At 39.3% G+C, this 19,795-nt stretch overlaps 1 protein-coding gene across 5 annotated transcripts in view; it reads left to right on the plus strand.

Annotated features, from left to right (window-relative positions):
* The window catches only part of LOC148010856 (serine/threonine-protein kinase GRIK1-like), a 77,216-nt gene extending 65,681 nt beyond the window's left edge, over window positions 1-11,535 (plus strand). For 2 of the 5 annotated variants that reach the window (XM_087672059.1, XM_087672058.1), the window contains exon 14: window positions 10,269-11,533. Coding sequence is in view for 1 of the 5 variants with exons in the window: in XM_087672061.1 (XP_087528187.1) it covers window positions 10,269-10,282 (14 nt within the window). In the remaining 4 variants the exon portion in view is untranslated. Of the gene's footprint in view, window positions 1-10,268 lie in introns of all 5 variants that reach the window. The other 3 variants (XM_087672060.1, XM_087672062.1, XM_087672061.1) reach the window with 3 other exon arrangements.
* The last annotated feature ends 8,260 nt before the right edge of the window (window positions 11,536-19,795 follow it).

Raw genomic sequence — 19,795 nt, forward strand, 5'->3', positions numbered from 1 at the left:
GACACAGGAGTTTATGGTATAGTATTGTAAACGCCCCGAACAACGTAGTATGCTTAACAATTATGATATTCGCTTGTTTTCGAGATTTAATATAAAAGAGAATGAACACTTAAAGCTGAAAATGAAAATTACTCACAAAATTACAGCCATGAAAATGTAAAAGTAATGGAGACAAGATTGAGGGTTGAAGATGGGCAACCCCCCCCGAAGGAATGTATTTGTGCTCAACCCAAGTCCCTTAGGGAAGAGCTCAGTTACAATCAACCTGAGAGTGAGAAGAAGTAATTCTCACTCTCACAATATCATGCAAAGATGTACAAACACACATGCATTATCTATTATGCAATGATAAGAACTGATTTCTTTACAGTATGAGAGAAGAAAAAGGGGAATTCAGCCTTTCTCCATCGTTGATCAGCAGTACATGGATAGGGCTTGCTTCTTGTAGCTAAAATGGAAGAAAGAGCTCAAGAAGGGGATGATGTAATGAATTTACAGGCTTGCTGTCTTGTAAAACAGTAGTGATAGAAGAGGGAATATGGAGGAATTTGATAATGGAGAAGTGGGGGATGATGATGGGGATGGATGGGGCCAGTTTTTGGCTATCTGTGGATGCTGTACATGAGTTTACAGCAAAGAAAAATGATGTCGAATGAAGAAAAACGAGCTCTTATTTATAGGAGAGGGGAGAGCTAGTACAAAAGGGGAAAGTGGAGTAGCACAAGACAAGTGTCCAACCACATGTCATGAGATGTGACAAGTGGTGGGACACTTGGAAACTTGTGTGACAAGTGTCTTGACACTTGTCTCTTCTCTATGGCCTTCCTTTTTGGGTTGAATACTGTCAAGAATAGAAACAACCAAATTTAGTAAGCACAGTCAGAGTACAGAACTTACTATTTTTAGAATGACATCCCTATTTTTCAGGACTAGCATTTTTAGGCTAATTCGAGGCTCCTAAAATTTAGGGACCCCCCAATATGGGTGTCATATGAAAGCTTTTTTCGTGTACATTGCAAAAATGGTATCCGAATCTTCATGTGACTTTCCTATGCAAAGAAATGTGCATTTCAAGCTTTCAGCCCACACATGCACATTATACAAGCATTTCATGATCATGCCATCTTGTTGATTATAACTGTCTGTTCTGGTGGATCTAGCCCACACTTCAAGGCATCAATCCTTTCTGTGTGCGAGTCTAACCCTGATATGCGTGAGTTCTAGTCACAGGCGTCCAATCGGGCCATATAGGTGGAAGTGTGAACTATCTTTTCTCTAACCCACCGCGTGGGTCCACCATAACCTGTGACCACTCATCAGTGGCCAGCTCCAATGCACTTTTCTTTATATCTAATTAGTGCAAAGGAAATAAATTTAATAAATCATTATATAGACAAATTAATGAAAAAGGATACAAATTCTGTTTCTATAGAGTTGTGACAGCCCTCTGGCTTTTATTCAGCTGTCCTCAGCTGAAAAGCTTCTTGATATTGCTGTAGAATATTTGGGTAATCCTTCATGAATTTTTCATCTACCCACTGTGCATCTGTTGTGGGTAGATTCTTGAATTTTAGTAAGAATTTTCGTGTCACAAGGCCACTTCTCGTGGTTCGATCCTTGAGAAACAAAATTTTTTCAGGTTCCAAGAGCTGCTCTGTTTCTTCAACTTCTAGGGGATCTTCAGTAATGGGTTCCTTTGGTTCTGGTCCTATGTAAGGTTTTAGCAAACTTACATGAAAAGCATTGTGTATTTTCCAATGAGTAGGAAGCTCAAGTCGATAAGAAACTTCATTTATTTTCTCAATCACTTTGAAGGGTCCAAAGTATCTACTGGAGAGCTTTGGAAAAGATGAATTTTGACCAGAACCTTGTTTGAGCCTGCTTTTATCAAACTTTAGCAAGACATATTGATATTTTTCAAAAGCCAAAGGTCTTCTTCGTTTATCTGCTTGCTTCTTTTGTCGCTCTTGGGCAACTTTGATAGTGGCTCGAACTTGATCCATTGCGGCTTTTAAATCTGAAGCAAACTCATCAGCATCAAAAATCTTATCTTTAGTGCGAATAATTGGAGGAGGAATCACTTTACCTTGTACTATTTCATTTGGAGCTTTCCGTGTGGATGAGTGCACTGTATTGTTGTAAGCAAACTCCAATAATGGAAGATATTTCTCCCATTGTGACTTATGTTTACTAACATAAGCTTTCAACATATCCAAAAGAGTGAGATTCATCACCTCTGTTTGGCCGTCAGTTTGAGGATGAAAAGCTGAGGAGAACTTTAAAGTGGTTCCCAAATTCTCAAATAAAGCACGCCAAAAGTTACTTGTGAATTTGGAGTCTCTATCTGAAATGATCTCAGAAGGCATACCATGTAATCTGAAGATATGTTGAATGAAAAGTCTTGCAGCTTGTGCGGATTTCAATGTTTTATGACATGGAATAAAATGTGATTGTTTGCTGAATCTATCAATTATGACCCAAATCATATCATGACCTTGAGGTGTTCTTGGAATACCTGAGATGAAATCCATTGTGATAGATTCCCATGGATCTTTGGGCACTGGAAGAGGTTGCAACAATCCTGGAATCTTCTGCCTATCATATTTGGATTTTTGGCATACCAGACAAGCCTCAATGAAGTTATGTGTATCTTTTCGTAATGTTGGCCAATAAAAGTAGCGCTCAATTGCACTTAGAGTGGCTGCCCTCCCTCTATGCCCTGCATAAGGGGGTTCATGACTTTCTTTAAGCACCTTTTGTCGAACAGGAAGAGTGACACAAAGGCGATTGTTCATGAGAAGGTAACCGTCCTTGATGGAATAATTTGGATGAGAACCTCCTTGCTGTAAATTTGACCAAATTGCTGCAAAATCAGTATCTTCATCATAAGTATTCTTCATCGTTTGAAAATCTTCATGATGAGCCACTGTAATAGTTGCAATGTGAGGCACTCTAGAAAGTGCATCAGCAACTACATTTTGTTTCCCTGGAGTATACATAATTTGAAAATGAAACATAGACAAGAAATTTTCCCATCTTGCATGTTTCTTCTGCAAATGCTTTTGAGTCTTGAAATACTTCAAGCTTTGATGATCGGTTTTAATAAGGAATTCATTGCCTAAAAGATAATGTTTCCATATCTTTAAAGCATGAACCACTGCTAAGAGCTCCTTTTCATAAATGTCATACATTTTCTCCACATCATTTAGATGGCGGTTTTCAAAGGCTATGGCATGGCCTTCTTGATTTAGCACTGCACCAATACAATCACCGCAAGCATCTGCTTCCACCACAAATGGTTTTACCAGATCTGGAATGATAAGAACAGGTCTAGAAGTAAGAGCTGTTTTCAGCCTTGTGAAGGTTGCCTTCTCTTTTTCCTTCCATTGGAAAGAGATCTTCTTCTTTGTAAGGTCTTGAAGTGGAGAAGCCATATGTGCAAAATGCTTGATGAAGCGGCGGTAATAAGAACATAAGCCAAGAAATGATCGCACCTCATGTACATCACGAAGATGAGGCCATTCTTGGATTATCCTGATCTTTTCAGGATCCATCTGAATCCCTTCAGAAGAGATGACATGCCCAAGGTAATTTATTTTATGCATGAAAAATTCACTCTTTTTACCATTTACCAAGAGTTGATTTTGTTGTAGTAATTGTAGAACAATTTCCAAGTGTTGATGATGCTCCTCTTCATTCTTGCTAAAGACAAGAATATCATCAAAGAAAGTACCGACATATTGTCGATGCTCTCTAAAGATGCGCTCCATCATTCGATTAAAGGTGGCTGGTGCATTGGTTAATCCAAAAGGAACCACCAAGAATTCATAAAGACCGTATGAAGTGCGGAAAGCAGTTTTGTATACATCTTGTGGTATTACCCTAATTTGATGATAACCACTCTTTAGATCAATGCGGCTGAAAACCTTTGAGCCTCCTAGACGATCCAAAATGTCGTCAATTCTGGGAATAGGAAACCGATTCTTCACAGTGATTTTGTTGAGGGCTCGATAATCAATGCACATCCTGAATGTGCCATCTTTCTTTTGAACAAGAAGAACCGGTGAACAAAATGGTGAGCTACTTGGCCTAATTAGCCCACGGTTGAGTAGGTCTTCGACCTGCTTTCTGATTTCTTCTTGTTGAGGACGGCTCACACGGTATGGTGCTATATTAGGAGGAGAACTGCCCGGAATAATATCAATATGATGGTCTTCTGGCCTTTCTGGGGGAAGTTGATAAGGAAGATCTTCCGAAAAATAAAGCAGACAACATTGAACACGATCCTTAATTGCTCTAGAGACTTGCATATGGCTTACCATAGGTATGGTGTCTCCAGAAACTCTAGCTTGAATCTCGTACTTCTTGCCTTTGTTGGTGAGTTCTACCTTCTTTTTCTGAGAGAAGATGGTTGAATCTACTCTATGATTCCAGGGCACGCCAAGAATCACATCGCAACCATCAAGGTCTCCGATACAGAAGGTATCTTCGTCACTGTAGCCTTGAATTTGAAACTTGAGCTTGCCAATGTAGGGTATCACAGTCTTCACTGTGTCACCTTCATCAGCATTTAAAGCTTTCAGCCCACACATGCACATTATACAAGCATTTCATGATCATGCCATCTTGTTGATTATAACTGTATGTTCTGGTGGATCTAGCCCACACTTCAAGGCATCAATCCTTTCTGTGTGCGAGTCTAACCCTGATATGCGTGAGTTCTAGTCACAGGCGCCCAATCGGGCCATATAGGTGGAAGTGTGAACTATCTTTTCTCTAACCCACCACGTGGGTCCACCATAACCTGTGACCACTCATCAGTAGCCAGCTCCAATGCACTTTTCTTTATATCTAATTAGTGCAAAGGAAATAAATTTAATAAATCATTATATAGACAAATTAATGAAAAAGGATACAAATTCTGTTTCTATAGAGTTGTGACAAGTATTCAGTTTGCATAGTGTGTTTGCTGCATGAGCATTGTATCATTTCATTATTATATGTATTCATTGTCTCTGAGTTACCCTAGCCCTACCTGTGTTTTGTGTTATTAGTTTGTGCTTTGTTGTATGATTGGTATTGTGTTTTTGTGTTTAGAGCATCTCCTCACAACCACCATGTGCGGAGATCTTGTCTAACCCCGTCCAGTCAGGATTGGGGGTTATAAGATATCATAAATCCTTGATGAGACAGTGCACGGATTTATGATAAATCCCAGCCTCCCCAGGTGATCTGATCAGCGGATATCTCAGTTTATGGAGACTCCAGAGTACTGCCCCTTCCTGATTATAGGCATTCTGCTGCCGAGAAAACCGTTTGGAGTAGTTGCTGCTTGTTGGCACCCTTCTTGGAACTGCTGTCACTATTTACAGCCTGCATTCATCATTCCCAGCTGCTGCCAGCCTGCCCGGCTGATCTGATAGGTTTTCTACTCCAGATCAGGCTGCAATTTTAGCTGCCAGCCATCATCTTGTCTCCTATTCATCTACAGCATCTGATGCCATTGGTCAAACAGCTGCGTTTTGCAGCCAGCACATCTCTGACACAGCAGCACTGTGTTTTTCAGCGTGGCAGGCCACGGCCACCCAGCTGCCGCCCAATATTCCTTTGCTGTTATGATCAGCGGATATCATCATTGGATCAGCTAGACTTGCTTTTTCAGCAGTTTGGGCAGACACTTTGTTGCCACCAGTTCAACATGATCATAAACTGCCTGCTGCATTTTGGAATCCATTCAAGGAATGACACACTCTCTGAGCAGCGAGCTGTCATTGGTGTCTCTGACCCCTGTTCCAGCTCACCTTATCCCTGGTCCACCTGAGACACTAAGGTTCGAGGCTGATTGTAACATTCCAACATAGTCTGATCCATTCATTCATTCACTCATTTAGAGTTCTCTTCTCCTAGAGTTCTACCTGTCTTCATTGTGTTCTTATTGTACACTTTGAGTTCTAATTCTTTATTCAAGAATTTCTTTATATTGCTTGTGTTGCTGATGGTTTTCCATCATCTCTCTTTGGTGTAATATTTGTATCTAATATCCTTGTACTGTTGGTCAACGTGCAGTTCTAGTCTCCTCAGCTTTCTAGTGTCACCCCTCTCTATGTGGTGACATTGTGTCTGATCACTATTTGGAAAAAGTCAGTGAGCTCACCCTCCGCCACCACAATCTTTTCTTCTTTGACACTTGATTGCTTCTTGACTTCACTTCACTACTTGGCATTCCCTTGACTCTTGAAAAGGAGGCTAATTCATTGCAACCCAAGTTTTTGGTCACATCCATATTACTTGACTAGCTTGGTAAGCACATGGAATGTGATAATTCACAATGGCACGATTGAGTTTGAGGACTACACAAGATGCTATCATTTCTGGTTAGTCTTAGGTTAATTATTTCCACCATACACACCAACACCTTGGAGTTCCTTAGGGTTACATGTTGATTTGGATGAATTTGGAGGAACAGCTTGGTGACATTCCCCTTTGCATGCATGTCAACCTTCATCCCCATGGTTGGATTGGGATAAATAAAGTTTGGACTTGCTTGGGATGATAAAGCTAAGTGGCATGATCAATTGCTTCAATTGTGGAGAGGTCTAAGTTTCCTTGGATATGTTGCATAGTCGCAAGATCTCTAGTGGTATGTGTGTCTTCTGTACTGCATGTGATGAGACTAGTGTTCATCTTTTTAATTCTCGCCCAATTGCGAGATAGGTCCGGGGTGTCATTTCTCAAGTATGGATTTGAGTGACACGTTAGCATGCAATCATCCGTTCTTCATCAGCTTTGGGCAAGATGTCATCCATGGCCACTGAGAGAGAGAGAGAGAGAGAGAGAGAGAGAGAGAAGAGAGAGAGAGAGAGAGAGAGAGAGAGAGAGAGAGAGAGAGAGAGAGAGAGAGAGAGAGAGAGAGAGAGAGAGAGAGAGAGAGAGAGAGAGAGAGAGAGAGAGAGAGAGAACTGAGGTCGACGCGATGGCGGAGAGAGAGACGACGACCTGGGGGAGTTCGTCTGCGCTGGCGCCGCCTGTGTCTGACGACCTGCAGAAGGTCGTCTGACCCGCCTGTCCCGCCCTCCGCTTCCTCCTGGGCCCTGCCAGTACGTTTGACCCCGGACCTTCGTCGGCCGCCTGCGACCCCGTCGCCTGCGCCCCTGTTGTCTGCCTGCGCCCCCGTCGACTGCGCCCTCGTCGCCTGAGTCCCTGAGCCCCGTTCGCCTGGCCCCCGTCGTCTGCCTGAACCCCCGTCGTCTGCGCCCTCATCGCTTGAGCCACCGCCGCCTGCCCGCGATTCGTCAGTCGCCGTTTGGCCTCTGTCCGTCTGCCTTCGCAGGTCCACGTCTTCACCTATGTGCCTCTGCGCGTGCTCGTGAGCGAGACAGTGCTCGACAGCGAGGAGTCGCCTGCGCCCTGGAGCCATAGTCTGTAGCCCCGCTGCCTGTTCTGTTCGCCGTCATCTGCAGTCCCGTTGCCTTCTCCTGCAGGTCCGTAGCCTGCATCTCAGAGGCCTGCCAGTTGCGTGCTTTGCCTTGCTGTCGCCAGTCGGATCTGCAGCCTCCGCTAAGACAACAGTATGGCTGGCCTGGATATGGATTTTCTCGATCGGACGGTGGCAGCCCTTGGCCCTGACTCCGACACAGAGGAGCCAGAGGATATGGTGCCATGCACGGAGGAGCTGCCTCCGGGTTCTGAACTGCTAGGTTTTGGACTGCCGCCTGCCGGCAAACGTTCTAAGCATACTTCTGATGAGCCAATGGGTTGTCAGGATCGTTCCTATGCGCAAGTGGCCTCTGATCCTGTGGATTCGCAGGACATTGACTGGGAACATTTACTAGACTTTGCCAATACTCTGCTTGGCGATTATGTACAGCATAATAATGAATCTTTTTCTGAAGCAGGAACGGATGATGTCTTGGAAGCCACGGTGGATCCCAAATCAGTCTTGAGATCCTTCTCGGTATTTTATGAGCGTGCAGTTATACTTTTCTTCACTGGCAGGATCCCAGTCCTGTCGGATATTCGCCAGTGGATGCACCATGTATTGCAAGGGGAGTGTGTTGAGGAGATCTTCATTGGTCCTCGCGGCTTTTATGAGGTGCTGTTGAAATCGGAAACGCATAGAGCTGAGCTCTTGTCCAAGTTGCCACTATTCTTCGATCGCCGCTTGGTCCATGTTGTGCCATGGCGCCCCATGGCCGACTTCCAGCGTCTGCTTCAGCGAGAATGCCCGGTGTGGGTGGAAGTCGAAAATTGTCCGGCAGTATACTGGCCAATGTTGAAGGATGCGATGGCGGTTGTGGGCACAGTGTTGGTTCCCCCCAGCCTCAGGGCAATTAACCGCAACCGTTTATGCATGTTATGGGACACGGCCAGGAAAAGGCCTGCCTGGCTTCGCCTCAATTGTACAGGCATGCATCCTTTGCATTTCCGCTTGAAATGGGGTAACTTTGCGGGCCACTGTTTTTCATGTGGTAAGTTGGGGCATTTCATGGCTGAATGCCCTCAAAGGCAATCGTCTTCGGAGAATGCGCAAGTGGTGCTACCCAAGGATGACATGGTGCTGGATGCCCCGCCCCAGAAAGACCTTCAGTCACCTCATGTCATGGATCAAGGCAAACAACAGGTCCGGGGTATGGACTCCCGTCACACTGACTGGATTGAGCCACGTCCCAAAAAAGGTAAACAGTTGGATGCAGGCCAGGCGGCTCCTGGGCTTACTGCTTCTCCGGATTCCGTGCGCACGTATACGCGCAGAAAAGAAATGGTTACTTCACAGCAGGCTGCGCGTACTACGGCCCCGTCTGCCCCCCGTGATCAGTCTCCAAGGAAAGTCCCTATCGACGGGCCCAAAGGCCCTCCTGCTCAGCTGGAGTTTGATGTCAAAGGTAATGTCATTACTCCCTGGGATCGGCGTTATCCCCGCCCCGCTCCCAAGGCAGTGGATGTCCCTTCTACCTCTACAGCAGGTCGCCAGAACTCGTTTGCAGTTTTGGCTGATTTTCTGGATGAGGGCGTCTTGGATGCTCTCGCGGCAAAGGTGAAATCGAGGCAACAGGTGCCTCGTTCCTGACTTCCTTCTTTGAAGATATATGAAGATAGTTCGGAGGATTGTGCGAGGCATTTGCTCTCGCCACTAGCAACATGCCATGTCGATCGTCTTGCATGAGAACCAGTGGGATGTATTGGATTCTGGGGATTTCATGAAAGAAAGAGACATACTGGGGATGCTGGCACAATTGAATCACTCGGAATGCCTTTCTTTCGATTCAGCCTCTAAAGTCCCGGCACATATTGGGAGGGTTAAAGGTTTCTTGCATCGGCAGATAGATCTCCTTCGGCACTCAGGCGTACTCCCTCGGGAGACCTTTCTTCCCTGGCATATGGCAATTTCCTCGGCGGCTTTGTCATGACTTTTGTAACTCTTTTGTAGTGTAGTACTGGAGCCTTTACACATGATGGCTTACTGTCATCATGTATCTTGTAACCAAGTAAACTTGTATTTTTTTTCGTAATTAATACAATTACCCTTTACGAAAAAAAAAAAGAGAGAGATTTTGTTTACGAAAAAAAGAGAGAGAGATTTTGTGTTAGAGTCTATGTAGACTTTCCTTTATGTCTGTCATTTTTTTTAATGTTGACATGATGGTCTGATGTAAATATTTACTAGTTAGTTCAATTATCTTCACGAAAAAAAAGAGAGAGGTTATTTTACCAAAAAAAGAGATAGAGGATATTTTGGCTTCTTGGCATGCTATGGTTTCTTCAGTTTCTTGACACACATATAGTTCTCTTGTGAATCTTGTGTTTTACATTCATAGTTATTAGTAATTGAGACAATTACCCTGAGAGAGAGAGAGAGAGAGAGAGAGAGAGAGAGAGAGAGAGAGAGAGAGAGCCCCAAAACATTACAAGGGGGTGTAGTTGATGAAGCCTCCACAAAGTTTCCAATACACAATTGTCCTGTTTTCATTCTATTGATAGTAGCTCATTTCACTTGGCAGAATCTACTTTTTTAATTTGCCTCTCACGTGTGATCCTTAAGTATAATCAGTTCTTCTCATGTGTAGCCTACTCAGGGTTATGACTGTTTCCATCACAAGCTCATTTTGCTAGAAAGTATTTTGGCAGAATTTCTATCTTTTGGTTACCTTTCACCCTTGAACCACAAGTATAAGTCTTTGCATGAGTGCCTTACTCAGGACTGTGGACTGTTTATGGAAAAAATCAATTGGTATTGTGATCTTATTGTACCAAGTGTCAAATGTTTACAGGTGGTAAAAGATGACGGTGCTGGACAGACGAGACTGGGAGTTTTGGCACCATCAGATGGTATTAAGTCTTTACCTGCTTTGCTGGGAGGTATTTCCAATTGTGTGCAAATGATCATCGTCTGCAAAGCGGCAGAGTGGAAATATGCAATGGCATTTTTTGAGATGGGAGTAGCTGATGCCAAAGGGGAAGGTTTTGGTTTCTTTCACATCAAACAAGTATAATGGTCTGGGTTTCTTGGAGTTGTGAGAGGCCATGCTGAAAGCGTTCAGTCTGTGTCCTTCTTGATGAAATTCAAGCAACAAGCAAAGCAAATATGCTTCGGGAACCATACTGAACAGACATGCTGGCAGTGGAGATCAACACTGCCGAGAATGATGCCGAGTCTGGCTGAAAGCGTTTCTTTCCTCCTCTAAGATTATGTTTGACAAGAAATGTGTAGATCTCTTGGAATGAGCTGACCTTTACAGGTATGGAGAATCGTACTGAAATGAGAATGTCCTCTTAAAGCCTTTGAGGCTGAAGGTGAGATTCTCTTCCCTGCTAATGAAGGGTCTTCTAGTGTATACCCTCTCATGAAGGAACAATTTCCAGAGCAGCTGTGTATAATATATGAAGAGAGACAGGTGATTCGCCTTCATGTTGGCAAACGTAATTTTTGAGAGTTTTGAGTCCTGTAAACCTTACAACCAAATCATTTTAGATGTGTTTTGACTCGGTGAGGTTCTCATCTTAACACGAGTTAGACTTGGTGTGTCTAAATTCTAACGCCTTATTTTACCAAGCACATTCCAATGGAAGGTTTTCAGGTCCAATTATTGGCTTTTCATCATCATTCATGCTGCTTTGGCAGTTCATGGACCAAGGGATATGCTGCTCTTGTCAATGTATAATTTGGTGGAAGCATGGCAAATTGGCCCAAATGTTTTTCTCCATGGAGAACTACTATTTGGTGGTAGGTAGTATCCTTTCCAAAATTAAGCATCTAGAATGGTGGGAAAAACAATAATCAAATTACTTTCTTTTGGGGTTGATTGTGATGTTTTTGTATCCCAAGTCCAACACCTTCCCTTTCTATGCTATAGCATGATAGCTGAGCATTCTTCTTGTTGCTCCTTCCCCACAATCACCACACAACCCCACCAAAAAAAAAAGTTGGATCAGGAACAGCAAGAATTGTTGTGCAGGTGTTGCAATTCTTGTAAGTTCTTCAATGAACAATAAATAGTTGTTTCTCTCTTATGTATGCTATTTGTTGCCTCTATCTTGACCTCAAAATTAATCTCAAACGGATAATAGGTTTGAATGTCCTTTTTCATTTTTTGGACATGCTTTCTTCTTTGTTGCTAGTGTCTTTTTTTTAGTGTTTTTAAGTGTCACATGTGTATACTTTGCTAGTGTGCTTGTATTTCACGTCGTAGATGACATGTTTGATCTTGTTTCTCTTTGTTGCTACTTTTAAATGGGCTCTTGTATGTTGCTCAGAACCAGTGTTGGATAATGAAGTTGAACTTGAGGAGGTGATTTTGTATTGGTTGAAATTGACATTGTAGTATTGGTAATAGGGGGGCATGTTGGGGGTTGCATCTATTTGGACTTCTACAAAGAACATTGTTATTGTTAGATGAGTTTATTTTTGTTAAACATATTGCTAACAAAGATCACTTGGCTTTCCTATATATGATGCTATTGAATGGATTGTTTTGGGCATTGTAGATTTTGTTATAGATCTCTTCGTTAAATAGGCAAGTGATTTTTTTGATGGTGATGGTTGGGTTTGCATGATCATGCATGTGGTGGTTGTCTTCCACCATAACCTTTAATGCACTATTGGTTGCTTTTTTTGGTCTCTTTTGCCAATTCGCCGAGAGAGAGAGTTGTATCCAATGTAGGAGCTCAATTGCATATGTGGAGATTTTATGGGTTTTTGTGTCTAGCAAGAACTAAATAGTGGTTGTCCATAGTGGACTCTATTGTGTCTTCATAGTCAAGGTCAAATTTGTTGAGTCTCTCTTTCAAGAGTCCTTGAAAGTAAATGAGCTAGTGTTTGGAGTTTCTCAAAATAAACGAGTTATAGTTGTAAACTTTACAAAAGGTTTTGTACCACTTGTGATTCTATGTTCTCTTAATTGATTTTTTCCAACGAGTACTAGCTTGCATGTGTTGACAAACGTTTGGCACTTTGGTTTTTGAAGCCTTTAACATACGTCGATGGTTGGTGGCCAACAATGTTTGCCATTCTTATATGGCAGGTTGTTAAGTACTTGGGATGCTCTCTGTCTGATCTTGCTTGATTTGGAGTTGGGGGGATTCTTGTGGTTCTTAGCATACATATTAAAGGTTTGCGTACAGACTTCAACGTGGGCAAAATTTTTTGTTGCAAATTAATATGTATCATGTATTGCTTCCACTGTGTGTATCTCAATCTTTTTTTTTTTTTTGGCTTCACTTGTCTTGTTCATTTATTCACGAGAGCAAAATAAATTATGTTAGCTTACTAATTAGAAACATGTGTTGATAAGACTTTGAAAGAGGAATTGACTTTTTTTTTGTGTACTTAAAAGCAATATGAAAGGTTTTGATATGTTACATCTCATTACGATTGCGCTACATTTTGGTTATGCTACAATGTATTATTTATGTGTGCGAATCACGGACTTGGACATGGCATTGAAACAAAGGTTGATGGATTTAGAAGTTTGATCATCTGCAGGTTTATTCTTTTGGTGATTTGGGATATCATTAGAATACTAGTCTTAGAGCAAATACAAATTTTATATGTAAAAGAGCATTTAGGGTGATTGTAGCTCTGTGTTTTATATGTGAAAGAGATTTTGGGTGATTGTCTTCTTATGTACGTATTCAGTGATTGTCTATGCAAGTGTCAAAATGTTGACTTGTAAAACTAATTACTATTCAATGCTTTATACTAGATGTGAAGGGAGTGAGTTCGGAGTGGAAACATGCAAATGGAAGCAAGAGCTATGGTTGAAGGAGCAAGAGTAAGAGAGAGAGGTGTGAAAACTCCAACAGTCACAATATGTAGCTGATTTTTTTTAAATTAAATATCATTGAAATAATAAAAAATGAAGTGATAGTGATAGATGTCCACTATCTATAGTGTACATGTGCTGATATTGTCAGTGTAGTAATGTACGGGTGGCTAAGTACATGTGTCTATCTCCAACAACCTTTCACTTAAAGACGAACGTGCTCTGAGTAAGAACAAGAAAAAAACGATAAAGTATAAATGTACGTAAGTATAATAGGGTGAGGAAAGATGTCAACTTATCCAATGTTTATCAACTTCTTAAGGAAGGCAATATGCTTTATTGAGACTTTTCGTAAGTAGATTTGTAGGATTTTGGTCAGTTGAGATTGACACAAAGTCATCATAATTGTTCTCAACAATCTTTGATGAAGTAATAACACACCTCAATGTGTTTCATCTTTACATGAATGATCAGACTCTTAGCTAATTTGATAGCACTTATAGAATCTAAATGTAATGTAGAGACTACATTAGTAATACCAAGGTTTACTACCACTAGATGGCCTCTAACTAGCGAGCCTCCTTAATACCAGGAGATATATTCCATGGTGGATTCCATAGGACCACGGTAGATTCTGTGAGGTTTTGTGATGGATTTCGTAACACTATATTCATTTGTCGGGGCTCGTACACAAGGTGGATTCTGTGAGGTTTTGTGATGGATTGTACGAGAAGTTGACAAGGACGTTTGTTTTTTCAGACGTCAGATTAATTTAATATGCATGTAAATAATTTCATAGCAGGTGATTTCGTAAAATATACATTTAAATTAATGAACATTTATGAGTTTAGAACGCACTCATATTAAATTAAGATTAGAATAGAGTTTTAACTTATTTATTTATTTTGTAGTTGAAGACTACTAGGTATTTACTTTTGTTGGTTTAATTTTATTATTTTTTAACAATTGTGAATGCTTCAGTTGATGTGTAGAGCAAGCCGTGGTGGCAATGGGAAGCATCGAGCGATGGTGTATATTCAGATTACTTAGAAAAAATTATCATTTTTTATGGACGTGTATCTTATCATTAAAGGTGTGTCACTAATATTTATTTAGACGAGCTTATTTATTGAAGCACTTGATAAATATTTATTATTTTACATGTGCATAGACACTCAATTTAAGTATTTCATTATTGGACATTATATTTGGGTATATCTCAACTTTTGGGACACTCAACCGCTTTATTCTTTATTTGGACAAAAGTAAACATAAAAGCCAAAGTACGCTAATTGTAAAATTGAGCTATTTTTGAACTTTGAGATTAATAAATTTATAAATACATGTCTTGTGGAGCACTCACATAAGGCATGGGGAGAGATTGTATCGAATTTGTCTTTTTACTTCATGACTTGCAAACTCTTGTCTTACTTTTATAAAGTTTATATAGAGTTTTTTGTTCTTGGGGACCTTACGGCGCTCGCTACGTGCTCATCTAGCATTCGATTTGCACACCAGTGGTATAAGAGCGAAGTTGAGATCAAGGGCTTTCAATCGTTATAATCTTGTGTGAAGACGAAGCTCTTGGAATGAACAAGCTCTATAGACAGAATTGTCAGTACTAGTGTGTCCCTGGCGGTGAAGAACCGCCTGCTATGCTATTGGATTGCGAAGGACCACTCTTTGGTAATGGGAGGACCACTTTCCAAGCTTTTTTATCCACACATTTTTTTCTCAGAGTTACTAGAGAACAAAGATTAGTCAATTGGAGATTATAAAGCTTAATAAGCTTTATAAAAAGCTTAAGGCTCCTCAATTCAATCGTCTGCGGTGGAAGGATGCACTCACTGCAGTCGATGTCGTCAAGAACATGCCGCCGACCAATCACGGATATTCTGAATTGACTAAAGCTTTTTCTTAAAAGCTTAAAGTTTTTAGCTTCCTAAAGCTTAAAAGTTTCAATCTAAATCTCTTTTCCATAGTAGGTGTTCACATCAAGCGAACTGGTTTCACAATTTCTACAAGCCCCTATTCACACTTGCGTTGTGACAGTCAATTTTCAGCAAGCAGATTGTCATACACAGACTATACGAAAGACATATACTTGAAATAGGACCGTCATCAATTATCGTACTCGCAAAAGAAGCAAGATCACAAAAAGCCATTTAAAAAAAGCAAGCCTTGTAAACCCAAACTTGAGCTACGCTCATTCCTCTAACGAGATTTCGAGTGTGTGAGGTTTGAGATTTTGCAAGATTGATTAAAACATAGAAGATTTGATGGCCAAAGGTAATTTACCGGAACCAACGATGGAGCAAAAATTGCACCTAATAATGATGCAACTTTAAGAGAAACGAAGAGCACATCAAACTTTGCAAGCTCAATTGACTACACTTCAACAATCCATTGTCGATTATGATGGAGCGCAACCTGAAGATGTTATTCGATGTACGATCAATGCGACACTCGAAGCACAATTTCTCAACAAAGAAGCCAAGATAAGTAAAATAAATTTCAAATTTCATACTTTTAATGGGAAACGTGATGGAAAAATTGTTCTCGCTTTTATAAGTTAGTTTGATGATTACTTCCATGAAGAGCAGTATGTTGAGAAAGATAAACTCAAATGTGTCACTAACCATTTAGTTGACAGAGTATCGTTATGGTGGACTATCGTCCTCCGCAAGAGTATTGATTGTCCTACTACTTGGAAGGCTTTTCAAAAGAAATTTTTGCAGAATTTTCTTCCATCTCAATTCCATGAAAAAGCAATCAAATAGTGGGATCTTCTACAACAAAGAGATCGTGAGCCTATTCCACAATACACTGAGCGTTTTTGGAGTGCCTCTTGAAGATGTTTCTGAGGCGATCCACAAGTGCAAGCATATGTTTGGTTTGCTTGGTTACTTCTATGTGGAAGTGAACATATTCAAGCCAAAGACTTTAGAGGATGCAATTTCTTTAGTGTACGATGTTGAAGCCAAAATTCGTGGACTAGAAAAGCGATCACAACAATTTTCAATGGACGATAACTTTGGTATAAAGCAATTCAATTCTAACTTTCAAAGATTCAATAAAAATCGCTTTGTTCCTTCTTCTTTCTATAAATCCTGGACACGACCCCCTACTTTAACATCAAACATAAATTCAAATCCTAAGCCATCTCTTCAGCCAAATCCCAACATACCTAAACTTTCAGCCATTACTAATAATGTTTCCAAAGTCAATTTGTAGTTTTTTACAAGTGTCATCAACTTGGACACTTAGCAATAAATTGTCAATCCAAGAAGCCAACGGTTCAAATCAACTACTTGGGAGCAACTGAAGACGAAGACCATTAAGATATGCCAGATTTCATGGAAGATGATGATGATGTTGGTGATGCTTCAGATATTTTACGAGATATGCCGAATCCTCATTCATTATTAACAATGAAATGTATTGTGCATGGTCATGAAAAGATTGTTTTACATGATGATGGAAGCACACATAATTTTATTTTAGCAAAATGGGTCAAAGAATTGAACTTGCACACTGTTTTAACTGATTATCGCATAAAAGCTGCATTCTTAGGCACTAGATATAATGGTACACAAGAAGTTTATGATTTAGAAATTAAAATTGATGATTATGTTGTGCATATAAGTTTTTTGGTTGTGTCTTTGTAAGCTAGTGACATTATGGAATGCATTGGTGTCACAAATATAATCCTGATATAGATTATTCCACACATTCAATGAAAATTCATTCTAACTAAAAACAAATCACATTACATGAAACATATACATTTGATAATTTTTCATTTCTTAGTTATACACAAGCTAAACGTGCATTGAGAAAAGATAGCAAATCATACTTAGTATGGGTGAATGAAATTGAAGCTAATGAAAATCAGATGCATCTTAGGCACATATAATTTCTTTCACAATTTAAAGATTGTTTTGTTGTTGATTTATCACCTGGTTTACCACCTATACATCTTGAAGATCATAAAATAGACTTAATCCCAAGTTCTTAACTACCATCTAAGCACCTTATAGACACAATCAGATTGAACAAAAAGAAATTTAAGCTCAAGTTGAAGAACTATTAACCCGAGGACTTATCAAGCCCAGTAGTTCTCCTTTTGGTGCACTTGTCCTACTAGTCAAGAAGAAAAATAATACCTATAGGATGTGCATTAACTATCGTGCCTTAAATAAAATCACAGTTAAGAATAGATATCCGATCCCTAGGGTAGACGACCTCATGGATAAACTACAAGGAGTCACTATTTTTAGCAAAATAGATCTCAAGTCTAGATATTAAGTATGATTGGATATACCTGATATTTTCAAAATTGCATTTAGAACTCGATTTTATTATTATGAATTTCTTGTTATGCCTTTTGGTTTGACTAATGCACCAAATTGTTTTCTTTGATGATATATTGGTTTTCAGTAATAATAAGAATGAACATTGTGAACATCTATATTTGATTTTCAAATTTTTGAAAGAGAATAAATTATATGCTAATCCTGATAAGAGTGAATTTTTTCAAATCTAAATTAAATACTTAAGACATATTGTTTTTTCTGATGGTATTCAAGTTAATTCTAAAAAGATAGAAGCAATTTTGAATTGTCAAATCCCTAAAAATGTGCATGAGTTACGTTCTTTCTTAGGTCTTGCTAGCTTTTACAGAAAATTTGTGAAAAATTTTTCATTGCTTGCATTGCATTTAATAAAATTATTAAAGAAAGGTATTGTATATCATTGGCCTGATAATCAACAAAAGTCTTTTGATTTATTGAAATATGCCTTAACACATGCACTTGTTTTACAATTACATGATTTTAATCAAACATTCTTTCTAGTAGTCACGGATGGTAGCGGATCTGGAATAAGAGCTATCCTTATGTAAGATTCACATCCCATAGCCTATTCTAGCTGCAAACTTAAACCCTTTGAGTTAAAGTATTCTATCTATTATAAGTAATTGTTAGCTGTAGTATAGGCCTTACGTCAATGGAAACACTATATAATGGGATCTGAATTCATGATCAAAACTAACCAACAAAGTATCAAATATCTCCTTAGTCAGTCACAAATCTCTGACCATTATATTAAATGGACTGCTTTCATTCAAAGTTTCCATCCACTTATCCAATATCAACTCGGAAAAGAGAATGTTGTTGCCAATGCATTGAGTAGAAGACCAAGTATCCATAATGTTTTCATTCTATCTTTTGATTCTCTTATTCTTATAAAAAATATCTATGACCAAGACCCCAGTTTTCAAGCTGATTGGAATAAATTAGTTACTAATAACTAGATTCCAATTGATTCATTATCTTATTTTGATGGATTTATGTTTTATGAGAAAAGATTGTGTGTCACAGTTTCATTTAGATCATTTGTGTTGCACGAAATTCATTGTTCCCCATATCAAGGCCATAGAGATATTGTTTGTACTTTAAGAACATTGGCTGAAGATTTTTACTGGCCACAAATAGAATTTGATGTTTCTAACTTGATTTTTGAATGTTTAATTTATCAACGAGTCAAGTGACACCATGGTAAGCAATATGGTTTATTAATGCCTTTACCAATTTCTGAATGACCATGGTAACATATTTCAATGGATTTTATAACTGGTTTGCCTAACACCCAAGCTCATCAAGATATGATTTGGACTATCGTAGATCGATTTAGTAAACATGCATATTTCCTTCCATGCAAGAAAACATTAACTGCATCTCAAGTTGCACAATTATTTTTTAAGACTGTTTTCACTAACCATGGTTTGGCAAAAGTCATTATTTCTGATTGTGATTTTAGATTTTACAATAATTTTTGGACTACTTTGTTTGCTAATTTAGGTATAAATATTAATTTCTCATCTACATTTCATCCTGAAACCAATGGGCAAACATAAGCTACTAACAATACAATTCTAGATCTTTTGTGTGCATAAACAATTTCAAAACCACAAACATGGGATACACACCTGCATTTACTTCAATTTGCATACAATAATACACCACATACAACTATACATAAAGCACATTTTGAAATCATTTATGGACATAGATTGCCTACACCTATTACATCATTGTCAAAAAAAGTTAAAGCTACTGATGATATTGCCAATATCCATGCTACAATATTTACTGAAGTTAAATATATGATTGCGAAAGCCCAGCAATCATACACTAAGCAAGCTAATAAGAAAAAAAAAGTCATGAGTTTCAAAGTTGATGATTATGTTGGGTTATGCATTGAAAAGAGAAGATTGCAAAGTGTTGAGAAACACCCTGTTGTTAAGTTAGCCCCTAGATTTGATGGATATTTCAAAATCATCCACAAAATCAATAACAATGTATTTAAATTAGAACTATCTCCACATTGAAAAATCCACAATACTTTTCATATCAGTTTACTACAACCTTTTAGAGGCCAATTACATGTTCACCTTGTATATGAAAACCCTCCTTTGTTAGAAAAAGAAACTAAAATCCTTGAACCTGAAACTATCCTAGATATTTACTTTATGA

This window comes from Lygodium microphyllum, chromosome 29 (assembly GCF_053477565.2).
Source record: "Lygodium microphyllum isolate KBCC chromosome 29, Lygodium_microphyllum_v1.1.10, whole genome shotgun sequence".
Lineage (NCBI taxonomy): Eukaryota > Viridiplantae > Streptophyta > Polypodiopsida > Schizaeales > Lygodiaceae > Lygodium > Lygodium microphyllum.